At 31.2% G+C, this 25,731-nt stretch overlaps 4 protein-coding genes across 4 annotated transcripts in view; 3 read left to right on the top strand and 1 right to left on the bottom strand.

Moving 5' to 3' along the window:
- The first annotated feature begins 1,036 nt into the window (after positions 1–1,036).
- Positions 1,037–5,446, top strand: LOC111685101 (DNA excision repair protein ERCC-5). Its single transcript, XM_023447340.2, has 5 exons — positions 1,037–1,224; positions 1,294–1,469; positions 1,529–2,697; positions 2,771–4,416; positions 4,481–5,446. The coding sequence occupies exons 1-5, from the start codon at positions 1,137–1,139 to the stop codon at positions 5,338–5,340; spliced, it is 3,939 nt and encodes a 1,312-aa protein (XP_023303108.2). The 5' UTR covers positions 1,037–1,136; the 3' UTR covers positions 5,341–5,446.
- On the bottom strand, positions 5,410–8,943 carry LOC111685106 (beta-alanine-activating enzyme). The gene is made up of 7 exons (XM_023447345.2): positions 8,682–8,943; positions 8,151–8,462; positions 7,821–8,084; positions 7,299–7,759; positions 6,215–7,227; positions 5,885–6,154; positions 5,410–5,827 (listed from the first exon to the last, which is right to left on the bottom strand). Exons 1-7 carry the CDS (start codon positions 8,906–8,908, stop codon positions 5,438–5,440), a joined length of 2,937 nt encoding a protein of 978 aa, XP_023303113.2. The 5' UTR covers positions 8,909–8,943; the 3' UTR covers positions 5,410–5,437.
- A 1,277-nt stretch (positions 8,944–10,220) lies between these two features.
- Positions 10,221–15,540, top strand: LOC111685100 (YEATS domain-containing protein 2). Its single transcript, XM_023447339.2, has 2 exons — positions 10,221–12,791; positions 13,479–15,540. The coding sequence occupies exons 1-2, from the start codon at positions 10,409–10,411 to the stop codon at positions 15,191–15,193; spliced, it is 4,098 nt and encodes a 1,365-aa protein (XP_023303107.2). The 5' UTR covers positions 10,221–10,408; the 3' UTR covers positions 15,194–15,540.
- A 1,738-nt stretch (positions 15,541–17,278) lies between these two features.
- Positions 17,279–25,731, top strand: part of LOC111685102 (phospholipid-transporting ATPase VD) — a 16,463-nt gene continuing 8,010 nt past the window's right edge. The window contains exon 1 of the mRNA XM_046955593.1: positions 17,279–17,283. Coding sequence (XP_046811549.1) covers positions 17,279–17,283 — 5 coding nt within the window. The remainder of the gene's footprint in view (positions 17,284–25,731) is intronic.

The raw sequence follows: 25,731 nt of genomic DNA, 5'->3' as shown, positions 1-25,731 counted from the left end.
TTTATATTTTTTTTAATGTTATTGATTAAACATTTCATAATTATATTTTATTGATTTACACTTGTTTTAGAAATCTAAACTAATTTTTTATATCGAAATTGCCTCATTATTATTCTTTAAACATTTTAAGGCAAATAACATCACATTTTCACCCAATGTGGATATGATTTTTGCAAATCGCAATTGAAAAATACTTAACACTCTTCCTTTTAACAATAAAACAATAAATTCCAAAAAGGAATTCAAAAAATAATTTGAAAAACCCAATAAAATAACCCGGAATTTTCAATATGCAAAATACTTTATTGACATGCAAATTCTGATGAATAATAATAAAATGCAACAACAAGTGCACCAAAATTTGTATTTTAATATTTTTTCTAATTGTTCCCATTTAACACAATCTCTATTTTTAATTGGAAAACTTATATTTACTTTTTACCTGTTTTTTCGAATTTTATTTATGAACAAAAAACAAATTAAAAAAGGTAAGCAAAAAACTTAGTTGATTCATTGTATTTCCTAAAGGTAGTACAGAATTAAAATAGTAACACAGAGTTGAAACTGTATTATCTACCTTGAAAACACCAATGTAATACAGAGGTGGGATTAATTTATCTAAATACCTTGTTTCAAGAAAGGAACTTACTTAGATACCTATCCTAACGGAAACACAAAATAACTCGATAATGCCGTGCAAAAGCTGTATTATCATATTAGTAAAATTTTCATCAATCGATAAAAATGTTCGTCAACAGAGCTGGTATTCTCATATATATTTTGTTCCGAGAAATTTCGTACATTATAATACATTCCGCTTATAAACTTTAATTTAATTTTATATTTATTTCATATTTCATAGTAGTAAAAGTTACATTCATATATATTTACATTTATTTTCAATAAAATTAACACATTTTACTGTGCAAGTTTTTAATTGACAGCAATGACAACTTTCCCACCCTGCTTATTCAACACATGCTTTTGTTTACTTTCTTTACGAAAACGTGTGGCAACTCTCAAAAACGTTTTTTGGTGTTGCATTTTTATAAACATTTTTCATTTCACAATTGTTTATGCGTTTTGATAAGATATACTATATTTGAAAGAAAATAATTAAAACTGAAACCTAAAACATGGGTGTAACCGGCCTATGGAAATTAATTGAGCCTTGTGGTAAACCTGTACCGGTAGAAACGTTGGAGGGAAAAGTTTTAGCTATAGGTAATAAGTTTTCATATTTCCTTGAATTTTAATCCAAAATTAAATATAAAATCCGCTTAAAAATGTTAGATATATCTATATGGTTACATCAGGCCATTAAGGGATTCCAAGATAACAAGGGAGCTGCTTTGAATAATGCCCATTTATTGGGCTTGTTTCACAGATTATGCAAATTAATGTATTACCGTGTTAAACCCGTGTTTGTATTCGATGGTTGTGTACCGCAATTGAAAAGAGATACTATAGTAAGTTTGTGTTATAAAGAAAATTTTATAGAAAGCTTTAAAAAAATATTTTTATTAAGGCTCGACGTCAACAACAACGCAGTAAACTTAACAGTGAGGCAGATCGTATACAGGCTTTACTGCTGCAATCTTTAGCCAAAGAAAAAGTAGTGCAACAGGCTTTGGGTCCTAATGCCGAACTCTTGTTAACTTCTCCCATTAAGAAATTAGCAGGAAATAAAGCTAGTCGTAAAGAGGATACCGTAGATGATATGTTTAAACTTCCCGAATTGCCATCTAGCTCTAAAAGTAAACCGAATGAAGATGAAACTACAGATGAATCCTTTAATGAAAGCTCTTTTTATGATGATGAATATACCTCCACCTCAGCCTCGGCCGATGATTCTTCATTTGATGAATCAAATCCTCGTATTGCTTACACTTCAAATATTCAAGCTATTGATGTGAAAAGTAAAGAATTTTTGCAGTTGCCTGCAGATGTTAGGCATGAAATATTAGTGGATATAAAGGAAACACGAAAGCAATCTTCATGGGGTCGCTTGCATGAGCTACCCTCACGCAGTGATGATTTTAGTAATTTTCAAATGAAGCGTTTACTTAAACGGCGTGATGTTCAGGTCAGCCTTGAAACGGCCGAACAGGAAATGGGAGGTCGCACCTTAACCTATGCAGAGCTTACAAATATATTTAGTGAAGAAGGTATTTTAGAGACAGACATTGTCGAAAAGGGCACTAAACAAATCAGCTCAGATGAGCACACAAGATTTCTGCTAGTTAAAGATTTGAAAAAGAAACTTGCGCAAGCCAAAGAAGAACCAATTAAAGAGGAAAAGAATGAAATCAAAAAAGAAGAAAATAAAACGAAAGTAACAGAGGAAGACATTAAACCTTCAACCTCTAAAGAATCTGATAAAAAATTAGGTAACGAATATGATGCGGACTTGGAAATGGCTATTGCTTTATCTTTACAAGATGATGTTGATAAAGTTTATGATGAAAAAGATTATGATTATGATTCCGACGAAAGTCTTAAATTAACTAAGGCTCAGCGTCAACAATTGCAAAATGCAGCCAAAGGACCAGCTCGTTCATATATGATTGAATATGCAGGCATGAATAAGGAAGAAGTTGCGGGGATTTTGGAGAAAACCCAAGTAAATCCAGATTTTGATGATACTTTAGATATTGAGCGTTTAATTGGCGATGCTGGTGAAAAGACAAAAGAAATGTAAGTTCATCTATACTTAACTATCTATTGAGCTTAATGAACTTGTTTTGTTTGCATTTAATGCTATTTTTAGAGAACCCAAGAAAGAAGACTTAAGCAAGGATAAAACAAACAACAATGAAAGTCAAGATATACGTCTTTGTGTTACGGATTCCGATGCTACAGATTCAGATTTAGAAGAAGTTGAAGATTCACAGAAGCCAATATCAAATATATCTAAATTGAAAAGCGATTTGAATACAGCAACAGATTTGGATAAAAGTAAAACTGCTGTAGAACTAAATAAAATAAAAGATGTAGACGAAACTGATTCCGATTTAGAAGAAGTTAAAGATTCCGATGCTACCGATTCTGATTTAGAAGAAGTGGTAGATGCTACAACATTAAAAAGTAAATTTAATAAAATGCTAGATTTAGAGGATGAATGCGTTATAGAAGAAACGCCACCATGTTTAGCAGATGAAGCATTAGAAACAAAAACATCACAAGTTATTAATATACAAATTGATTTGAGTAAACCTTTAGAACAAGAAGATGATCTATTCGCTGATATATTTGCGGATACACAAAGTAAAGAGGAAATCATAGAAGAAACGCCCACATCTATTAAAGAGGAAGATAGAAAACCTGAACAATCTTTGAATAAAGATAGCAAATCATTACTTTTAAATGAAATAAAACCTAAACCAACAAAATCCGATAATATATTGTCCATTTTAGATGAATTAAAACAACAAGCTGAGGAAGTTAAAAATATCAAATTGGAAAACATTAAACTTAGTGATTCTGTCATTGAGCTATCCGATGATGATGATGATGAAGCTGCCTTAAAATGTTCTAAAGTTAAAAATGAAATCATAGAAGTCTGTGATAGTGATGACAATGACAAACGACCTTCAACCCCACCGCCAAAATTAATGCGTAACACAAATCAATCTCCGAGAAATAATTCCAAATCTCCTAAATTAAAAACTCCCTCTAAGAATCATTCTATAACAGAATTTTTCAATGTTGATTATGTGGTAAAGCGCACACCGGATAAACCCTTGGAAGGGGAAAACGAAGTGGTGTCTAAAGTAAAATCACCATTTTTTGTGCGTAAAACACCAAAATCACAGCGTAAAAGTGGCAGTAATTCACCCTCACCCAATAAAAAGCCATCAAAGGCGAATAAAGCTTTATTCGGGCAAGAAAACGAAAGTCATGTGAATGATACGGCCACTAACTTGGATAAAGAGTTTATACCTTTAAAGGAAACACAAACAGTAAGTGAAAAAGACGTTTTAACGGAAGCGGCCAATATATTAAAATCACAAAAAACCCATGAAGAACTTAATACAATAGCTTCAGATTTGGCCCAAGAAAGAAGAGATTTAGAAAATGAACGTAATCGTCAAGATCGTATGGGCATGTCTATAACACAACGCATGAATTCTGATTGCCAAGATCTATTACGACTCTTTGGGGTGCCCTTCATTGTGGCCCCCATGGAGGCCGAAGCCCAGTGTGCATTTCTTGATATAGTACAACTTACCAATGGCACCATAACAGATGACAGTGATATCTGGCTGTTTGGTGGTCGTACTGTTTATAAGAATTTCTTTGCACAAAATAAACATGTTTTGGAATTTCGTTCGGAACAAATTGAAAAAGATTTCAATTGTGATCGTAAGAAACTAATACAATTGGCGTGTCTGGTGGGAAGTGATTATACGACGGGTGAGTGATATATTTGTTTTGTTTTCATTGTTACATATATGTTTTTATGATGCAAATTTTCTAGGTATTCATGGTATTGGCGCAGTAACTGCCTTAGAGATTTTAGCTTCATTTACCCCTAAGGAACTGATCAATAAAACCGAAGATTCTTCCACAACAACCATACAAAACATTCTTATTACTCTGCAAAGATTTCGCAATTGGTGGCAATCGTTTAAGTCAACTGCAGCACCTCCTGGAACTTCGGCACGTTTGGCTTTACAGAAAAAATTAAAAAATATCGAAATACATGAAGGATTCCCCAATACTGCTGTAGTAGAAGCCTACTTAACACCCAAAGTAGATGAAAACAAAGAAACCTTTACTTGGGGTTATCCAGATGTAGAGTCCTTAAGAGAATTTGCTAAGAAAAATTTCGGTTGGACTACAAGTAAAACGGATGATATACTAAATCCTGTTTTAAAGAAATTAAATGAGAAACGTACACAACAATCGATACGTAATTATTTTAACGTTAAAAATGCTTTAAGTTTAAGACAAATCAAGGTTAGTAAGAGAGTACAAAATGCCATTGAAAAAATGTCAGGTAATGTGGATACGGATGAGACAGCTGAAAAACCTACACGAGCTAAAAGAGCTAGAAAAGCCCCCTCTGCAGCAGGCGGTAGAAAAAAGAAAGGTGTGCCTTTAAGACCAACAGAGGAGGAAGTAAATAATGTTAGTTTAGTTATAGAACCCAGTGGTAGCGAACAAATGGCCAGAGGTCCCATTAGAAGAGCCAGTAAACGTGTTAACATACCAGAAACCAAACAAATTATACCACAACGTGAAAAGGATTTAGCACAAATGGAAACTAATAAGAAATTAGCAGCAGAGATTTTAAAAAAGACTGCCAAAGAATGTAAAAGAAAACGTAAAACTTAAAAAAAACACAAAAAATCTTTAGAAAACTTTAAGTTATTAATAATAATTATGTAAACTGTTTTAAGCATGTACATTTTAATTTTACAAATAAATATATTTATTTTTCTAATTCAAAAGCATATAAGTAATTATCACGCGAACCCACATAAACATAATTATCCTTTAAGCAACAGGGTGAAGAAAAAACTTCAACCTTCAAATCATATGATGTTAAAATATCTCCCTTCATTAAATCTATTAATACCATTAAACCCAAAGTGGAACAGGCCAATATATATTGTTGGGATATAACAATAGGAGTGGAGAATACCGCTGCATTTAAAGAAACTTGCCAGTGTAAAGTTAATTCATTGGTATTATGTTGAAATTTCAAACAGTAGACATTTTTATCATGACAACCAAATATTATAAAATTATAATTGGAATTGTCAGTTAGAAGTATGGTCAGACCAGAAAATACATTACCCTCGGTTTGGAAAGTACAAATCTGCAATTGTAAAGAACATTTTTTAATTATATAGCAAAAAATACGGATATAACCTACCTTTTCTCCACTTTCTACTCTACATATGGAAATTAAACCTTTGACTTCTGCCAAAATTATAAAACTTTCATGTAAAGTTTGTATTTTTGCCGGTGTAGAAAATATAGGAGAATCCAGTTTGTTTAACCATTTAATCGAACCAGTTTCTGCTTCTACTAAGGCATAGGAACCATCCAAAGTACAAAATAACACGGAATCATGTGATATTAGCAAAGGAGAAGAAAATATGCCTTTGGCACCAAGTTTTAAACTCCAAACTAGTGATAAGCTCTAAAATATAAAGTTTTAAGGAAAATTTATTTAACTTTTCAAAGTTCAACGATTACTTACCCTTAAATCAAAGGCCATGATATTGTTTTGCTCTGCATAGGAGGCAACAATAACCATATTTTTAATAACTAAAGGTTTTGCCTTAATCATACCCTTAACATTTAACTTCCAGCTTATGCTGCCATTATTGAAATCAAAACCATACAAGTAGCCATCATAACAACCCACTAAAGCTAATTGCGAGCTAACAAACACCACCGTGCATTCTATGCGATCATTTAATTCCACACGCGAAATTTCTTGACCACTTTGGGCATTAAGTGTTAATAATAAATGTGAATGAGATCCTACCGCTAATACATTGTCTTGGTATAGAGAGGGTGTAGCATCTATGCATTTTTTAAGATCACAGCGCCATAGCTGCTTTAAGCTATAATTTTTGTTATAATTTTCTAATCTCTTAGTTTTCACACAAAATTCAGAAGAATCTTTTAATTTTTTTCTGGTAATCGTTAAAAATTGTAAGATTTCCTCTATTGTTGTAGAATTATCCAATAGCATTTCCAATATTTTACGTTGCTCTTGATTGTTTTCCATTACATCTGCCATTTCAGTGGCTAAACTTAAAGCCTGAAATGAAGTACCACCCGCCTCCAAAAAGCTTACATTTCTAAACAATTTTACACGTTTAGCGCAAATTTCTTCCTTTGTATGCCTTTCTTGTTGATCATTTAATTGGAAACCCATTACATTTGTAAGAAAATCTTCAAATAATTTAACAGGTGAAGAACATACTTTCTTTGCTAATATTTCATTTAAAATCCTCTTACGATCCACTTTACCATTAACATTTAAAAGCAATTCTTTACCATATATAACTTTATCAGGTTGTTCATGATTCTCTAAATATTGTTGGAAATTATTAACTATACAGTGTCGTTCTTCTAAGGGCACATTTTTACTATTTACTAGATAAAATATAAGTTTGGTGGATTCTTGGTGCCACAAGGAAATTACCTTATAACCTAAATTTTCTTTACTTAAAAGTTTTTCCACCTTTTTACTTAAGGAATCTGAAAAATTTATTAAAAAACTTGCAAAAACTCCATTTTGTGTTATTGTGAAAAAAAACTCATACACTTACCCAAACATAAACGTTTTCCCAAACGTTTAATCGTATTATTTGTGCGACCAAGGTAATATAAATTTCCACTACCATCACGTTCTACCAGATCTCCAGTTTTACGATAAATAACATCTTTTAATTGCATCATTTTAACATTATCACCATCTAGTTGTGGTATAAAACAATGTCTTTTAGGGCTGCCAATCTCTAGCTCACCTTTACAGTTTGTATGATGCAAAATATTTCCAAATTCGTCTAGCAAACGGAAAAAAGTATTATCATCTAAAGGTTTTCCTAAAGGTGCTCCACAATCTTTCGTTTCAGTTTTATTATTAAACTCATAGATACTAGACCAACAGGACACTTCAGTTATGCCATAGATATTGAAAATCCTTTTGCCAGAGTTGGAAAAGTCTAAAGGCAGCCATGTTTGCAATTCTAATGTGGTAGGAAAATCTTCACCACCTAAAATTAAACATCTTAATATAACAGAAAAACATAATTAATATTATTGCCAAATTTTGTTTTGCGTTTGATTACCTTAAACTAGATTTACTTTGTAGTATTTCATCATGTATACTTTGTTTTCCAAACAAACGAAACAGAGAAGGTGTGGTTTGAAATATTGAAACTCCAGGAAACATTATCTTAAGTAACTTTTGTGGTTGTAATCTTATTTCTTTGCTTGTTATTAAAACACTTGCACCTGTTTTTAAGGCTAAAAATAATTCAACTACAAATGGATCAAATGTGGGAGGAGAACCAAGAAAAATAACATCATTTTGTTGAACATTCAGCAGGCAGCTTAAAAAAATTTTAAAATTAATAAATTTGCAATAATATTTTAAAATGTTTTCGTTAACAAAATACCTTAAAGATATGATATTAGGTTCTATACACTCATAGGGTACATGAACCATTTTTGGAGCACCAGTACTACCGGAAGTTGCTATTGTATAACATAAACTTATATTTTCAATGTAACTGTCGTTTATCCATGAATCCAAATAGTAAGTATTATTTAAAATATTTATTTCATTCTTGGTTTGTTTTGAATTGTGATCGAATGTTTGAAATTTGGTCGATATTACATATTTTACCCCACTTAATATCAAATACTTTTTGGCATCTTTAGTTTCCTCGAAGTCCAAGCAATAGAAATGGCAGTTGTGGTTAAGTATACTATAATATATAAAAAGTAACGATATTTTTGAAATTGAGAAAAATATTCATTTAAAAGTTCCACTACTAAAATGATTATGATCGAAAATACTTCAGATTCTTGATTTGATTTTTTTCTGTAACTGATCTGTACGGATCTGTATATACATTTTAATAATGGTCGTGATATACAAATAACTTTTTCCTGGAAATAAGAATCAATTTATTCTTTATTCTTACCTTAATAGCAAAACGATTGATGCTGCGGAATGATCCTTGATATCGACAGCAATTCCTACATGATTTTCCACTTGATATTGTTGAAAATATTCTATACATTTTGTTGTTTCTTTTAAAATACATTTATAACTATAAATCTTTTCACTTTCCAATGCAATACGTTCATAAATTAGCGGATTATTTTGATATTTCTTTAAAAATATTAAATTATAAAACATTTCAGACATATTTTGTTTACAAAATATATTTCACAAATTGACAACATTTGTCAAACAGTTGTTTAGTAATTAACAATAGTTGGCAAATCCATGAAATGAAGTGTAATGTTGCCATATTTTGTGTTATTTTACAGTATTTGCGTTCATTACTGGGTTAATAATGTTAAACAGTGGAATAGAGTTGCAAATATAATAATATTATTTTATTATTAATATGTCTTAAAATACCAATACGCGTCAAAGCATCACGCGCTTTTTTTGTTTTATTTAAAAAAAACGTTTTCTATAGCTTTTATTTATTCTTTCATTAATATCATCAAAAGTATTAATAGTCTCCACCAGAAAAAGTTTTAGAGTTTTAATGGTCTCCACCAGTAAATATTTGAGTTTAAATGGTCTCCACCAGGTTATATCGTGAGTATTTTATGGTCTCCACCAGTTAAAAACATAACCTCTGAGGTAAAACGAAAGCACGCGTTTAATGAAGACAACGCATAACTTAGAACAGTTATACGAAGTAGTGCATAAAATTAGTGCGGGGTGAGAAGTAATTCTGTCGAAAGCCCAGCAACAAGCACAAGCCTGACTGTCCTTAAGAAATAAAAACGATGACGCGAGAGTTGTTCCCCAACTCAGACCTGAATTACAACTGATTGATAAATATGCATTAAATAAAGAATAAAAATGTCAAAATCAGCTGAAAAGTTCGTGCAGCGCTTGTGACGCTTTTACAAAAAGCTTTACTTTAAGCATTCTACGCTTTTGTGCTTGTAAGTGCCGGTCCACACTAGGATTTTTTTTTTTTTGCATGAGAGAGAACGAGAAAGAATATCATCCATCTCTCTCTCGATGCGGAGTTTCTCGTACTCAGAAATTTGTTTTGATTTGTTATTCTTCTCATTCGTACAACAACAAATTATTGCAATTGTGTGGACATTAAGACCTGGTTCACACTAGGAAACTTTTTTTGGGAAACTTTTGATTTTTGTGTGTGAGAGGAAGAAATATCAACCATCTCTTTCTCTAACACACAAAACCAAAAGCTTCCAAGTGAGAAGCAGGTCTAAGAAAACTTCAAAAGAGAATTAAGAACAAGTTTCTCAACAAAAGTTTAATACTGTTTAACGTTTTAAAACTTATTTATTTTCATTATATTGATCTCTTTTTAATGTTCATTTCCATAACATTCCCATGCAACGTCTTTTTAAAAGCAACAGTTTTTCTTGCACATACAACATGTGGCAGCACCGCCAACGCTGTCAGATTGACACATTTCAATTTGTTTTCATTTTTTTAGTACAAGCAAATTTTTTTTTGTTAAAAAGTAGAAATATTTACTATTTACGTGAAAATAAATTAAAAATATCTATATATTATTAAAAAAAATAATAACAAAAACGAAAATTAATAACAGCACTGGCCGATTTTTATAAAAAAGAGGCTAAAGTGCAATTAAGTGTACAGAAGAGAGTGTAAAATAAATTCTAGAAGTTTTTTTGTGAGGCGGTCATGTTCAGCAGACACTCACCCTTGAAACGTAAACACAATGAATATCATGATCCAGATTATCCCCAACAGGAACCACAAACAGCAGAGGAAGAGGAGGACGATGATACACCGGGCTGTAGCACACATTTTGCAAATAAGCGAAAAAAGCCCGGCGAGGAGATCAAAACAGAAAATGAAGCGCCAAATGAAAATTATTTTCATAAAGTGAGACAGGTCATTGAAAGAGAATTCCAAAAAGAAATTGTCATGAAACAACAACAATTGGAAGAAATTGATGAAAGACTAGAAAAGGCCAAACACCTGTTGGATAGACTGCGTTATGGTATAGTATCGGCCTATTATAAAAAACAAGAAATACCCTTGACGACGGCAGATGCTGCCACCTTACGGGGCCCTAATTGTCTATTCGAACGCGAAGATAAAGGACCACAAATGCCTTTACATCCTTCTATTAAGAAATTAATAGGTAAAAAGCCCAAAGATCTTAGTGAAGTTATTAGGTCTTGTCCCAAAAGAACGGCGGCTCAAAATGCTGTGCAAACCATACGTGCGAAGTCGCAACTACAAAAACGCGAAGAAAGAAAACTTAAGCAAATCATACGGGAACAAGGCATTGTTATAGATCATTCAAAGCAAAATTCCACAGAAAATAATGTAAATACGTTATTAAATGCCGCCGCGCAGAATAATGTAAATAGTAGTCAAGATTTAACGGCCATTAGTGTAAAACAAGAGAAGAAAGGCAAAAATATTGCCCATAAGCCTTCTGGAAAATCTCTTAATGCAGCTCGCCTCAATAATAAAGTTAAACATTTGATAGTGGTGGGTAACACCTCAAAATATATTGGCAATGAGGTGGAAAGGGATATAAAATCGCAAGCGCAAAATCTAACTCACAAATGGTTGGTATATGTGCAATCGAAGGATTCGACGAAACAACCCATAGAACATTTTGTCAAAAAGATACGTTTTCATTTGCATCATTCCTATCGTCCCAATGATGTAGTCGATATAGAAACACCCCCTTTCCAAGTGTCAAGACGTGGTTGGGGTGAATTTCCCATACGAGTGCAGCTGTTTTTTCATCCAGAATTTCATCAAAAACCAGTACAACTTGTGCATAATATTATTTTAGATCAAACCTTATCTGGCATACAGACTTTGGGGGCGGAAACTTTACTGGAAATTTGGTTAAGGGAAGTAAAATCCACAAGTCCAGTAAAAGAAGTTAAAACAGAAACCGAAATAATGAAGAAACCAGAAATCCCTACAAAGTTAAAGAGCAGTTTTATGAGCCGTACGGAAGAATTAATGGATGACAACTTATTGGATTTCCTTAATAAAATTGAAGCATCTCCCTGTTCCATAAGTGCAGATATAGAGAAAATACAACCTACGGTTGTAGTGACAGAACCGCTAGGAGTTAAACTTAAAACTCCTAGTCCGGAGAAATGTAAAGTTTTTTCACCACCTCAACCAAAGTCGCCAGTTAAAATGCCACCTTTGTGTGAAATATCAAAAATACCGGAAAAATCTATAACGAATATTACATCTACGACGAATATAACCATAAAAGAAGAACCCGAAAAAACATTTGCTAAAAACTCAACTGCAATAAATAATACCAATATAGAAAAGCCCAAAATTCCTGAGAATTCAATAGCAATTACTCCCACCATAACAAGTAATACTGTGATGGCAGAATCACCGTTAATGGAACATAAATCGTTAGCACTTACCCCTATCACAAGCAGCCACACCATTACTCTTTCAGCTCCACCCTTAACAACTGTAGCTGCGACGGGAGAATTTAAAACACCCATATTTACCAATGGCGCTTTAACCACAAAACCTATGACTACTTTTGTTCGATTACCCCACAGCTCAACTCAAGTTAGATTTATTAACACAACAACGACAGCTTCAACTAATATACCACCACCTCTCAGACCCCTAACACCTACATCGCTTACCTCTACAATTTCCCCTCAAGCTATAGGCTCAACAGTGACAACACAAAAATCATCTTTAATTCTCAATAAAGATGGTAAAATACTCATGCCGGCAGCCTCGGTGGCCTCAGCTGTACGTAGAACTATTTTACCTATTGTTAATAGCAGTTCACCCTCTAATATTCCATCGAAAACATCACAATTTATAAATGCCAATAAGCCGATATCAAACACGTTGTCTTCAGCGGCTCCCAAGCAAATTTTACAAAAGAAATTGGTGCAATTGGTCGACTCAACGGGTAAAGTTAAATATATACAAATGTTAGTTGCGGCCAGTTCGGCTTCGTCTAGTGTATATAATTTGAGTACATCATCATCGGTAGCACCGAAACTTATATCGATGGCTCCAAGTTTTGTGAAAAATAATACGGGTAAATATTGCTATAATTATTTAAAAATATTTTTTTTCATCTTTTTAAAAATTTTTGTGCTTTTGCAATTGAAGAACGATGAGTCTGACTTGAAAATATTGTCCAGCATTTAGATTTGTGTTTTAATCTATTCATCTATCATTTGAATTATGTACTAAGCTAAATGCCTTCTAAACGTATGACTTTTTCAACATTCTTGCAAATATGTTAGACCTGGTCTACATGTTTCTGAGTACAAGAAACATCGTACCGCGAGATAGATTAATGATATTTCCTTCTCTATCACGCAAAATCAAAAGTTTCCTAGTGTGGACAGGCACTTAGGATCCAGGAAGACCTTGCTGATAATGTCACGCAAGCTGTAAGAGTTAATGACAATCTGAAACTGAAAACTAACATCTTTCAAGGATGCTAGATTCTGTTTTTCGTCGACGAGATGAAATGTTTCTCTCAGAATATTCTTTCTGTCAAATGAGTTAGGGTCTTCTTACAAAGTTGGAAGTATCGAATCTTGTCCTCCACAACAACTGTTAAATCCAGTATCATCTAAAAATTTTGTTTTGTTTTATCCAAATATCGTCCATTAATATTCAGAAGAAGCGTGCTCTCAATGAGAGTAAAATTAAGCAATTTACTTTATTGCCTATCAAAAATCCAATCATAACATCTTAATTCTTTCCATTTCAGTCACAAATACAACACAAATCACAAATACCGTCACCACACCATTGCTAAGATCACCAAATGGTGCACAACTGATGCCGGCTATGACAATGAAACCAAATATATTTAAAATTGTACCTGAGAGTATGCAAACAAAACCACAAATTCTAACATTTAGCACAACAACAGCTGTGGCTACGAATACAAACACCGTTACAACTTCGCACAGTCAACAAGTGCAGCAACAACACCATCAACAATTGCAACATTCAATAACAACAAATACACGAACCATGGGACAAATATCAACACCATCTGCAATGACAACAATAAAGCCGCATAATAACAATGGACTAACATTACCAGTAGCAAATAAATTACAAAAATCCAATGTTACTAATCCCTCAATGAATGCCACTAAAAATTTGGTGTTCCAAAAAGAAGGTAAATTGTATATAATCGATCCACAGCAAATGAAATACAAACAGCAGCAAAAAAAACAAGTTTCACTGTTGAAACCACAAATTAGCTTGCTGAAACAACAGCAACAACAAAAACTTAATAATACTCCCTCAACACCACCAGCCACCACAGCAGTCAATTCCTTGATAGATGCTAAACCATCAACTACACCAACACAATTAACGAATAACACTACGATTGTGCCACAGGTTCATTTTGGACTTAAACAGCAACGTATTAACACTATTAATGCTTTGCAGCTGATACAAATGAAACGTGTTTTGTTTGAGAAACAATTTCTGCGTCAAGAGTTTACAAATATACGTTCAGCTGTTGAATTTCTCTTAAGAAGATTAAAGTTAGTGGTCTCCAAAGATTCTCTAGTAGCTGTCTTTCCTTTTGTCTGTCATACTCTACAAGAATTTCATTCACTTACCGCGTTTAAACAACGAGCTTGTGAATGGTTAAGAGCCAAAAATATTTCACGTTTGATACGTAATCATAAAGATCTGCAGCGTCTGAATAACACCTCTAAGGAAACATTTTGGTCTACTAAAGAAATAGCTATATTTGCCCGACAATATGCCTATACACCTCCCATTAAATCATTGCCCAAGCCGGGTGAACAGCAAGAAGCGGATGGAAACAATAAAAAAGATTTTATGGATCTGGTTAAGAGTGAACTAAAACATGAACATAATCTACAATACGACACACTAACCGATCATTACAAAGTACGTAAATGGGTAGATAAAGTATGGCATACTTTAGAGGACTTTGAATATCATGAAGATCAACATCAGATCATAGATATTGATGGTATAACAGAGGAGGAAGCCAAAAACAATAAGATAAACTCTAACTTAAACCAAAATACTTCTAATAATTTACCTAATGCCTCTAATTTGAACACTTATTTATCAACTCCCTCTAACTTAGAGCATCAGTGTCAATTGGTTTTGGATATTTGTAAAGATTTACACATAAAACTCATTCACGAAGAATTGGATACAAAAATCTATCATCCCACTACACAGACAGTTTTAGCTCAATGTCTACATTTGTTTATTGAAAAACTTTTACGTCAATCTATAGCTCTAAAACAGGAGAAAGCGTCAGCGTCCTCTACTTTAGAAACCATATGTACTCTTATGCCACAAGATTTGGCAAAAGTTTTAGCCACAAATAGCGAATTTGATTTTCTTACCAATAATCATTTTGGTAGTGCCTCGATGGCGGAGTGTTTAGAATCTGCCATTAAACAAGAGAAATCTTGATTGTTTTTAATTGTTTTTAAGTTTCAACGTTTTAAGGCCTTTTTCATTTTATATCATTATGTTCTCTTTTTAAAAGTATCTTTCTCTTAAACATTTCTAAAAAATAAATTATGTACTCATTTAAAAATTAAGAATTTTGTTTTAAAACTGACTTTGAAAATTTTGTTTCTAAAATATAATTTTGTATGATATAGTTAATAGTTGACATAGTCGTTAGCTAATTAATAAGAAAAACTTATTATAAAAAAATATTGTAATTTAATTGTTGTAAGTTTTAGATAATAAATAATTTTAAATCTAACTTAAGCTTAATGATATAAAATATAAATTAATAAAGTTGAAATTAAAGTGCTACTATATAATATTTTATAAAAGTATATAGTTTGTATATCGTTATTTGAACCGAATAAGGCTTGAAATTTTGATTTAACAATTATCATGGAAATGAAAATTTTAAAAGTAGTTGAATTATTCAATTCGTTATGGGTTAAAAATGGAGCTGAATAACTGTACTGACAATCTAAGCAAGGACTAAGCCAAGCAGTAGACTGTAACCAATTTTTCAGTCCCGGCCAGACTGGAGGTATTGGCCACCTCTTTATACCCCGGGATTGCAATAACACCAAGACGGAGGTCTCGCCAAGGTAACATGCCCCCGGGGGGATGGGTTAAGATACTATTGTTTTAAATTTACGCACCTACTAAAGAAAAGCTATGAGCTATCGTGACCGCTTACTTTTCAGGGGAAACGTGAACAACCTTAGCTAATTGTTCGTTAAGCTTACAGTTTAAGCAATTAACTAAAACAACAACAAAATATGCTTCAAAAAGTAGAAAGTCATGCCCTAGATTTCAAAAGAGAAAAGAGGATTTCATGGTCCCAATCAGTGTACACTTAATAAGGTAGCCTCGTCGCTACAACAAATACAACAATACAAAAACAACAGGCGATTTGTTATTGTAGAATAATCCCATCTGTCAAAAAAAGTTGTGTGTGTAGAATGAAAAAGCAACAAATAAACACAATAAAAATATGAGTTTTTAGCAATTATTTAAATTTTTAACTATTAATATTAATATATTATATTAATTAAACGTGGAATGTCTGAAAATCATAACTATATCTATTGGGAAGACCAATTTTCCGAATTAAACGTGTTTTTTGTGAAAAGTGATTGGTCGTGTTAAAAATAGTTGAAACTGATTTGGAACGTATGCCGGAGCTAAAGATTTTCTTTTTTTATCAAGAGAGAAAGATAACAAAGACATTTAATCACGATTGACCTAGAAAACTCCTTTAAAACCATAATTTTCTTCACTTTTTAAAATTTATACACCTTTTGCGATTTTTTTTTCTATGTAAATAAACAGGAATTTTGACAGATAAGATTGTAAAAGCTGATGATCAGCTGTGCGGACGAGGCTACCTTATTAAGTGTACACTGGTCCCAATACTGTAAACCCATTGAAAATGTCGACAAAGTGTGCAGATTTCGATGGATACTACCTAAAGGTTACATACAAATTAGCTTATCTCATGCACGGAGTCTTGCTCTGAGACTCTAACTACTTATGGAAATACTTTTTCCGAGTTGTCTGGCAACCGAAGATGACATGTTTGACAACCAATCGTACATCTTGTCTGTGGCGCCAAGTCACATCTTCAATAATATAGAGAAGATGTGATGTGGTTACTAGAGAAAAGTTAATATCAACGCATACAAATATCAACGAGGCATGTCAGGAATGATCTTCGTATATACGAGGAAAACATATGCAAATATGTGCAGGATCCACTGGATCAGTCCTCGTATTCGGCTTTGAATGACATTCATAGAGACGAAATAAATTCCGCGGTAGCAGAAGAAAACCTGCCACGGAAAACAAGAGTAGTCCTGCATGTGGTCAGAGCCCTCATGACACCCACCACATATTCAAGTGCTCAGCCAACCCTATTTCACTCTGTCCAATGAATTCATAGACGCATCCAGTTGAAGTAGTCCAATTTTAGGCCTGGACATTGATACCTATATCATAGCTGTTACAACAACAACCTTAAGGGTAAATATTTTGTGAATACACAGCATGAGGTAATAAGTTGTATTAGGTACGGCTTAAAGTTAACAATGGTTTACTGCACACTTTTTCCATATAAAAATAGGTTTTAACAACCATTGTTTACTTAATAATCTTTATACCCTACACCGCTATAGTGGGGAGGGTATTATACGTTTGTGCTGATGTTTGTAACATACAAAAATATTGGTCCAATACCCAGCTTAAAGTATACCGATCGATTCAGAATCATTTTTTGAATCGATTAAGACATGTCCGTCCGTCCGGCTAACTGGCTGTCCATGTAAACCGCAAGGTACAGGCCGCAATTTTCAAGATAATGTGATGAAATTTGGACCAAGCATGTTTTTTGGCACAAGGACGAAGCCTATTGAAAATGGTTGAAATCGGTCCATTATTTCACCTAGCCCCCATACAACCGTACCTCCCGATTTGAACTTTTTATGCCATAACTACATCAAATATTCTTCTATCTCTCTATAAATTGGCACAAATAAGTTTTATATAAGTATAAATGACAATGCAGATTTTCGTAAGGATCGGCCATTATTTGACCCTAGCCCCCATACAAACCCCCCTTCAAAAAATGACTTAAACGTCTAAAATTGACTTGTAACCATCTGTATCGCAATGAAACTCAACAAAACTAACTGTTATTTAGAAATATATCCTTTTTCCAAATCTACCGATGATCGGCCCATATTTGACCTATAAAAAGCCTTTTTAGAAATTTTAGTTTTTTATCAATAAATGGCTTAAATATTTTGGAATTATGGTAATATTCAATATAAAAGTTTCTTTACAAAAAATAAAAATTTTATAATAAGTAAAAATTTTAAAAATATACTCATGGTGTAGGGTATTATATGGTCGGCCATGCCCGACTATATTTTCCTACTTGTTTTTGCATAAGGCGGTAAGGCTATACTCCTGCCACGTTTTTGCATGTACAGGAAGCTTTCAATAATATAAAGATTAAAATAATTAGAAGTTTTAATGTTCTCTCAAATGTTCCCTTTGGATTCCTTTGGGCTCAGTAGATGTTATTTCATCAATATAACTTCTAGCAAGCTCATCGTCTGACAGATAAATTCCTTCTGTACTCAACATGGAGTCATTACATCCTCCTATGTATTGTTAAACTCCCCTATATCCTTCTAGTTGACCGTATTTATCCGTACTTAACTTCCTACTCTCCTTTTTAATTGTTTCTGTAATATTCATTTTCTCTATTAAGAATCCACATACAGTTGGACGATTCACGCAGTTCCGGCGTACTTGGACTATGCAAATAACTTACAACCGCGCTTTGTCATGACCATGAGGAGAGCTGTTAGTAATTAGCCTTTTTATGCACTGACAAACCATCATTTGTAAGATGAAAAGCATTTTCTGAGTTTTCCCTTAGGGCGGGTTTAATATATGTTTCGTGTTTTTCAGTTATCAGTAAAGTTACTTATTATCTTAGTTTAACTGAGTGTAATTGGCTAATTAAACTCAAGTTATAAGTGAGAAAACACAATTAACAAAAACAATAAAACAATGATTTCGGAAGAACAAAAACTTAATATTTTAAGTAAATTGCAATTTTCCGATTTGTTTTGTTTTATTAATTATTGTTTTAAATGTTTATTTATTTTTCCAAAATTGTCCATTTTACAAAAGTATTGTTTGCAAAAAACAGCTGTTTATTGTTTATGTTTTTGAGTGAAAACTTGGCAATACTAACAAAGTTAACTGAGCTTAAATCAAAAACTGAAAAACACAATCATCGGTTAAAGTCCGCCTAAATTTGTTCCGAGTTTAATCTAACAGCAAGTTAAGCCTAGTTTAACTGAGGATTAAGAAACCCGCCCTTAGTATTGATCATTAAATGAGAGAGATTTTGATGAATGTGCTGTAGATCCATCCAATATCAGAAATTTTTAGAATATTTACAAATATTTTCCGGCAAAATGGCCATGATCCCTTAAGTAAATTCTAGGATGTATGACAGCAGTAGTTAGTTAGTTTGAAAGGAGGATGTATATATGTACATCAAATCCGAAGAAATGTACCTAAGCATCTATAGGGTCTGTTGTGCACTTATTTGTAGGTGTCTCAGCTACTGACCTACTGTTTACCACTGAAGTAATTTTATGACTTTTTTTAAAACAACTTATTTTTATCGTAAATTTTGGTCTGTTTCAAGTCTCTTTTACTTTCTACGCTGCATTACTTGACAGATCAGCTGGTTCGTGATTTTCATATAAAAACTCAACCGCAATCTTATACAGTTTTCCGAAAGCTGATTCAAAACATAACGGAATGTAGAAATTAACTGATTCTTAAGAATTTTGTAAAACAAACACAATTTTTGTTTAAATTTCTTTAGTAAAAATACATTTATTTATGTTTATTTCAAATTTTGTTTTCTGTTCATGTTTAACAATTTTTTTACTTTAATATTGTATCAACTACATTTTCAATTGTTTGCACTACAACTAAATGATATATTTTTTTGTTTTTGTTTTTTTTTTAGAATATATGTTGCGTTAAATTTATTATTTATTTATTTCTCTATTATTATTTGAATATAATTTACTATTAGGAAAACTATTAATGTTTTTTATTTTTTTAATTAAGTTTAATAATGAATGTGTCTGTGTGTGTTTTTTGTAGAAAAAATTATATATTACAAGTGAGGTTAAATACATTAGAAAATTAATTTAAAAATACAAAAATTAAAACTTAATACAATTTACATTATTTAGACTAAAGGAAAAGAAAACTTAACTAACAAAAAAACGGAAGTTTTTTTTTAGCATTTTTAATAATTTTTACTAAATATTTACTACATTTAGTTTAAAATTTAACAAACAAATATTTAATTAATAGAACTTAAAGAAAAAAATTTATTTGTTTTGTAATTTTATAATTTGTTTAAAATTTAACTTAACATAAGTAAAGTTTTATTATTAACAATATTATTTTGATATTTAAACAAGGCTTTCAATTCTGAAAAAAAAAACTTTAATCATTTTTATAACATAATTCTACTTAAAAACCTTTCCCCACTAATCACAATACTAGATTAAGTTGTAATCATTTCAGTTTAGTTTACATTTCTTATATTTTCTACACTCTAGGTCAAATGTCAAAAGATGCACATTTTCAATTGTGGTTTAGTTGACTTTTTAACTATTTTTAAAATATATCAAGAAATTGTAATTTTTTTATAATAATTCCAATAATGTTTTCTTTATTATTTAAAAAAAATTAAATTAAGATTTTTTCTTAATGTGAACAATTTTTTTTGGAATATTTCTTTTCTTGTTGTTGATTTTGTTTTACTAAAAATGAGTGTACAATCACAGCCGTTTACTAATTTTATTTAAATAAATAACAATAAATTTTTCTATTGTTATTTTTTCTAATTAATTATTAAAATTTGTTTAAAATTTCTTATGTCATTGTTTCAAAATGTAAAAAAAACAAAACAAATTTGAAGTTTTTTTCTAATGTTTTTGTAACTATTTGTTTATTTTAATATTTTCTTTTAATTTATTATTAACTAATTATGTATTTTAAATTAAAAATTAATTTATTGTTTTGTAGGAATTTTCTTGTTAAATTTTTGTGATTCTTTTTTTTGTTTGTTTAGTAAATTAAAATGTTTTTCTATTTTAAAAGTATGTTTGTTATTTTCTCTAGATAATACAAATGTCATGGCAATTGTTGTTGTTTAATACAAAGTTTAAAAAAGTTAATTAATCATTTAAAGTAGATAATTTATAGTTATTTATTAGTCAATTAAATTTAATTTAATAATTTTGATTTAAGAAATATTTAAACAATTCAGTACAATTAAGTTAACAAAATTTGCAATTAATATATAAAATAGTATCTGAATAGAACCGTCTTTTAGGCCCATTAAAAAGATTTGTTCCAAAAGTCGCTTGTCAACTTTTTCATCAAAATTTCAAACTAACTTCATTATATTAATCACGTCAAGGTTGTATAAATTTTCATTAGAACTGTATGTAAACTGTCTTTAAGATATTACCACAAAAATAAAAAACAATAAATATTTAATAAAAAAAACCGAGTTTAGGGTTTCTCCTCACATCAAGTTTTTGTATTTACTGAGACATCGTCCTTTGAAGTTATTTGTTTTAGGTTAAGATATCTTGAATAAGGGAGAAGTTGAAGCTGAAAAATTGGACTTTCAGATGATAATATAAAAACATCTTAAATAAACACTACTCAGTTCTTTACAAAAGTATACTTTGAAGTCTGTGATTTGACATTTGCTTTCAATTGATGAAAAGGGCGACTAATTAAGTAATATCCCAGCAGTTCGACAACGAGTCAATGCATATGAAAATGACAGTAATTTCCACTAATGGTTAACCACCTGGATGATCGTAATACGTATGTTTTGGGTCATTCGTCACGAATGTACCCTTTGTAATCGAGAATGAAGACAGTCGTCACTTTAGTGTCCTCTTTGTAAGCGGGAGCGGAGACAGTCGTCTCTTTACTGTCCTCAAGTAACCTAGAGATTATACTCTTGAAAGAAGTTTATTTTTTTTTTTTTTTGTATTTCCGAAAGTAGGTATTTTACATCTTTTGGAGAAATGATTATTACTTTCAACTAATATGCCACCATCTGATTTACTCAAATTTATATCTTTCGGGTGAATCGTCACATTATTGTCCCATAGTATTCTAGAGAGTAAAAACTTGAAATTTTTAAATTTTAGTTCCATTTATATCTTACTAGAATTCGTATGTTGTTTGTAAACGAGAATAAAGACAGTCGTCACTTTAGTGTCCCCTTTGTAAGCGAGAGCGGAGGCAATCATCTCTTTACTGTCTCTTTGTAGGGTGTAGAGTGACGATTGACTTCCTCGTAGGACAAGCCCATGTTAAAATGGTTGGTCACCTGGGTAGTCAGGTGGCTAGGGGCCACCAAAAGTGGTAGGTTAAGTGGTCAGTTCGGGACTGTCCCGTCGAACTGCTGGGATGTTTTAACAACCTATTGAAAACATATACCTACATACTAACCATAACATAATAAAGGACAACATATTACAGTTTACCATTAGATTGTATTGGATGCTAGATCACTGCAATGTGTTCAGTACGACCAAACTAACTAGATAATAACCTAAATATAGATGTGACAGGGAAAGGATAGTGAAATCACCCATCGGTTACTATTATAGTTTAATGTTTAAAAGAATTTATGATATTATCAACCAATCCTAGAATGGATTGCAAAACATCATAGGCCTTATGAACAACACTTAATTTGACGTTTTGATAGAAGCCGTTTAAGGATTCTGCTAGGGATAATTGCTCAATTAGGGCAAGAAAGTGGGATGCTAGGGATAATTGCTCAATTAGGGCAAGAAAGTGGGATTATAATAGTTTAGGCGAAGATGCAGAGGAATTAGAGACGATCGAGCATATAATTAACCAGCCTCCTAGAATATAGAATATCAAGTTGAAATGACTGGGAAATAAGTTTCATGATGAACTGGATGAAATTGCGGTTTTATCAAAAGAATCAGTGTCTAGCTGAGCCACTTTCAATATAGAAAGGTGTTTTATTGAAACGCTTGTTGTCTTTTTGAGACACTTTTCATATAGAAAAGTGTCCTGTTAAAACACTTGTTGTCTTGTTAAGACAATTTTCATATAGAAAAGTGTCTTAAAGAGACCTTCATATAGAAAACAATCTTTTCAAGACTATTTTCAGATAGAAAACTATCTTGTTAAGACAAGAAAACAACAAGAAGAAAAGTGTCTGGGAAATAGGTTCCATATAGACAAGTGCTTTGTTGTAACACTTCTTGTGTTGTTAAGATACTTTTCATGTAGAAAAGTGTACTGTTAAGATAGTTTTCATATAGAAAAGTGTCTTGTAAAGACTGTTTTTATATAGAAAACTATATTGTCAAGACTGTTTTCATATAGAAAAGCGTCATGTCAAGGCATGAAAACAGCCAGAGAAAGGTGTCTGGGAAATAGGTTCCATGATGAAATGGATGAAATTGAGGTCTACTAGGATTCATCAGTGTTTCGCTGAGCGATTTTTCGTATACAATAGTGTCTTGTCAAGACAGTTTTCATATAGAGAAGTGTCCTGTCAACACAGTTTTCAAATATAAAAGTGTCTTCTCAAGACAGTTTTCATATAGAAAAGTGTCTTGTCAAGGTAGTCTACTTAGATTCATCAGGGTTTTGCTGATAGAATTTTCATATAAAAATGTGTCTTCTCAAGACAGTTTTCACATAGAAAAGTGTCTTGTCCAGACAGTCTACTAGGATTCATCAGTGTTTTGCTGAGAGTCTTTTCATATAAAACAGTGTCTTGTCAAGACAGTTTTCATATAAAAAATGTCTTGTCAAGACAGTTTTCATATATAAAATTGTCCTATGAAGACAGTTTTTATATAGAAAAGTGTCTCATCAAGACATTTTTCATATAGAAAAGTGTTTTGTAAAGACTGTTTTCATATAGAAAACTATCTTGTCAAGACTGTTTTCATATAGAAAAGTGTTTTGTAAAGACTGTTTTCATATAGAATAGCGTCATGTCAAGACAAGAAAACAACAAGAAGAAAAGTGTCTGTGAAATAGGTTTCATGATGAACTAGAGGATATTGTGGTCTACTAAGATTCGTCAGTGCTTTGCTTAGACACTTTTCATATAGAAAGGAGTCTTGTCAAAACAGTTTTCATATAGAAAAGTGTCTTGTAAAAGCAGTTTTCATATAGAAAAGTGTCTTGTAAAAGCAGTTTTCATATAGAAAAGGTTTTATATTGAAAAGCGTCATGTCATGACTGTTTTTGAATAGAAAAGTGTTTTGTTTTGACATTTTTCATATAGAAAAGAGCCTTGTCAAGATAGTTTTTATATAGAAAAGTGTCTTGTCAGGACAGTTTTCATACAGAAAAGGGTCTTGTCAAGAGCGTTTCATGTTTTAAGTATCAGCAATTGTATGATTTGCAATGTTTTTTTGTCAGGAAAGAAAACTCCATTTATTTTAATACATGTTTCTCTCGGAACTTGAATATAATTGTATTTATTTAAAGCTTTTTCAAATTCATGTTTATCTTTGGAAACATTTTTTTTTTAATATTGCAAATTTGTTAACTAATAATTGACAAAAATTTAATTTAATTAAAAAATATAAAACTGTTATAAAAAGCTGAGCAAATTAATACATAATAAAAAGTAATATTTCAGGAATTTTAAAAATAAAATATTTTTAAAAGTAATAAATTACTCGTAGAGCCCTCTTCTCTGTCATATGATTTTTTTTAATAAAAACTTTAGTTTTAAATTGATTAGAAATATCAAATTAAAACTTCTTTTTGTATATGTATGTGAATACATCCCCCCCCATTTCTTTAACTGTAAGTACACTTTAGAGAAATAATAGAAAATTTAAAAAAAAAATACATTAGAAAAATATAACAAACATAAATTATAAAATAATTTTTACATCATCTTGATTGGATATTTTCTATTTTAATTTTTTTCTCTTAAATATTAAGACTTAAATGTAAAAAAAATTAAATATAAATGGTATTTATATACATTAATTATAAACAAGTTTTCAGTTATTATAGCAAAATCATGTTTAAAATACATTATTGTTATATGCAATTAAGTTTTAGTATATATTTAAGCATATTTGTATATATGTAAATATAAATATATAAATATATTTATAAATATATACTATATAAGCGTAAGGCAGGATTTTAATTTACTAATAATATTGTTTTTTTTTTCTTTATTTTCTTCATTCACTTCATTAAATTAAAATTAAAAAAACTTTAACAAATTAGATTATAATTATATATATATAAAAAAATAAAGAAAATCGTTGGTATAATTTGTAGAACTTAATTTTTAAAAATATTACAATACAAACATTACATTGAGTTAATTACAATTAAATTTATAAGATCTTAAGTAATAATCAGGTAATTGATGTTATAATCTGATTCTTAGACCCATAATCGGTGATTCTGTAAAAATAAATTAAGATAATTGCATTAAATCACGTTTAAATATTTGGCTTTAAACCTTTAAACGATATGATCTTATTAGTGGCAAATGCTCATGTTGAATACAGTCTGAATTATATGCATATTGTAATTAATCTCCATTATTTATGAAGAAAAAACCATTGAATTACAGCAACATTTTTCAAAATGCTCCTTTTTAGGAAAGATTTCCATGCTCTTGTCAAGGCCATTTTCATATAGAAAAGACTCTTGCCATGAGAATTTTCATTTAGAAAACTATATTGACAAGAGCATTTTCATATAGAAAAGTGTCTTGTCATGACAGTTTTCATATAGAAAAGTGTCTTGTCAAGACAGTTTTCATATAAGACACTTTTCTATATGAAAACTGTCTTGACAAGACAGTTTTCATATAGAAAAGTGTCTTGTCA

This window comes from Lucilia cuprina, chromosome 2 (assembly GCF_022045245.1).
Source record: "Lucilia cuprina isolate Lc7/37 chromosome 2, ASM2204524v1, whole genome shotgun sequence".
Taxonomy (NCBI): domain Eukaryota; kingdom Metazoa; phylum Arthropoda; class Insecta; order Diptera; family Calliphoridae; genus Lucilia; species Lucilia cuprina.
Note: the sequence above shows the minus strand (reverse complement) of the source record. Positions and strands in the feature narration are given on the sequence as shown.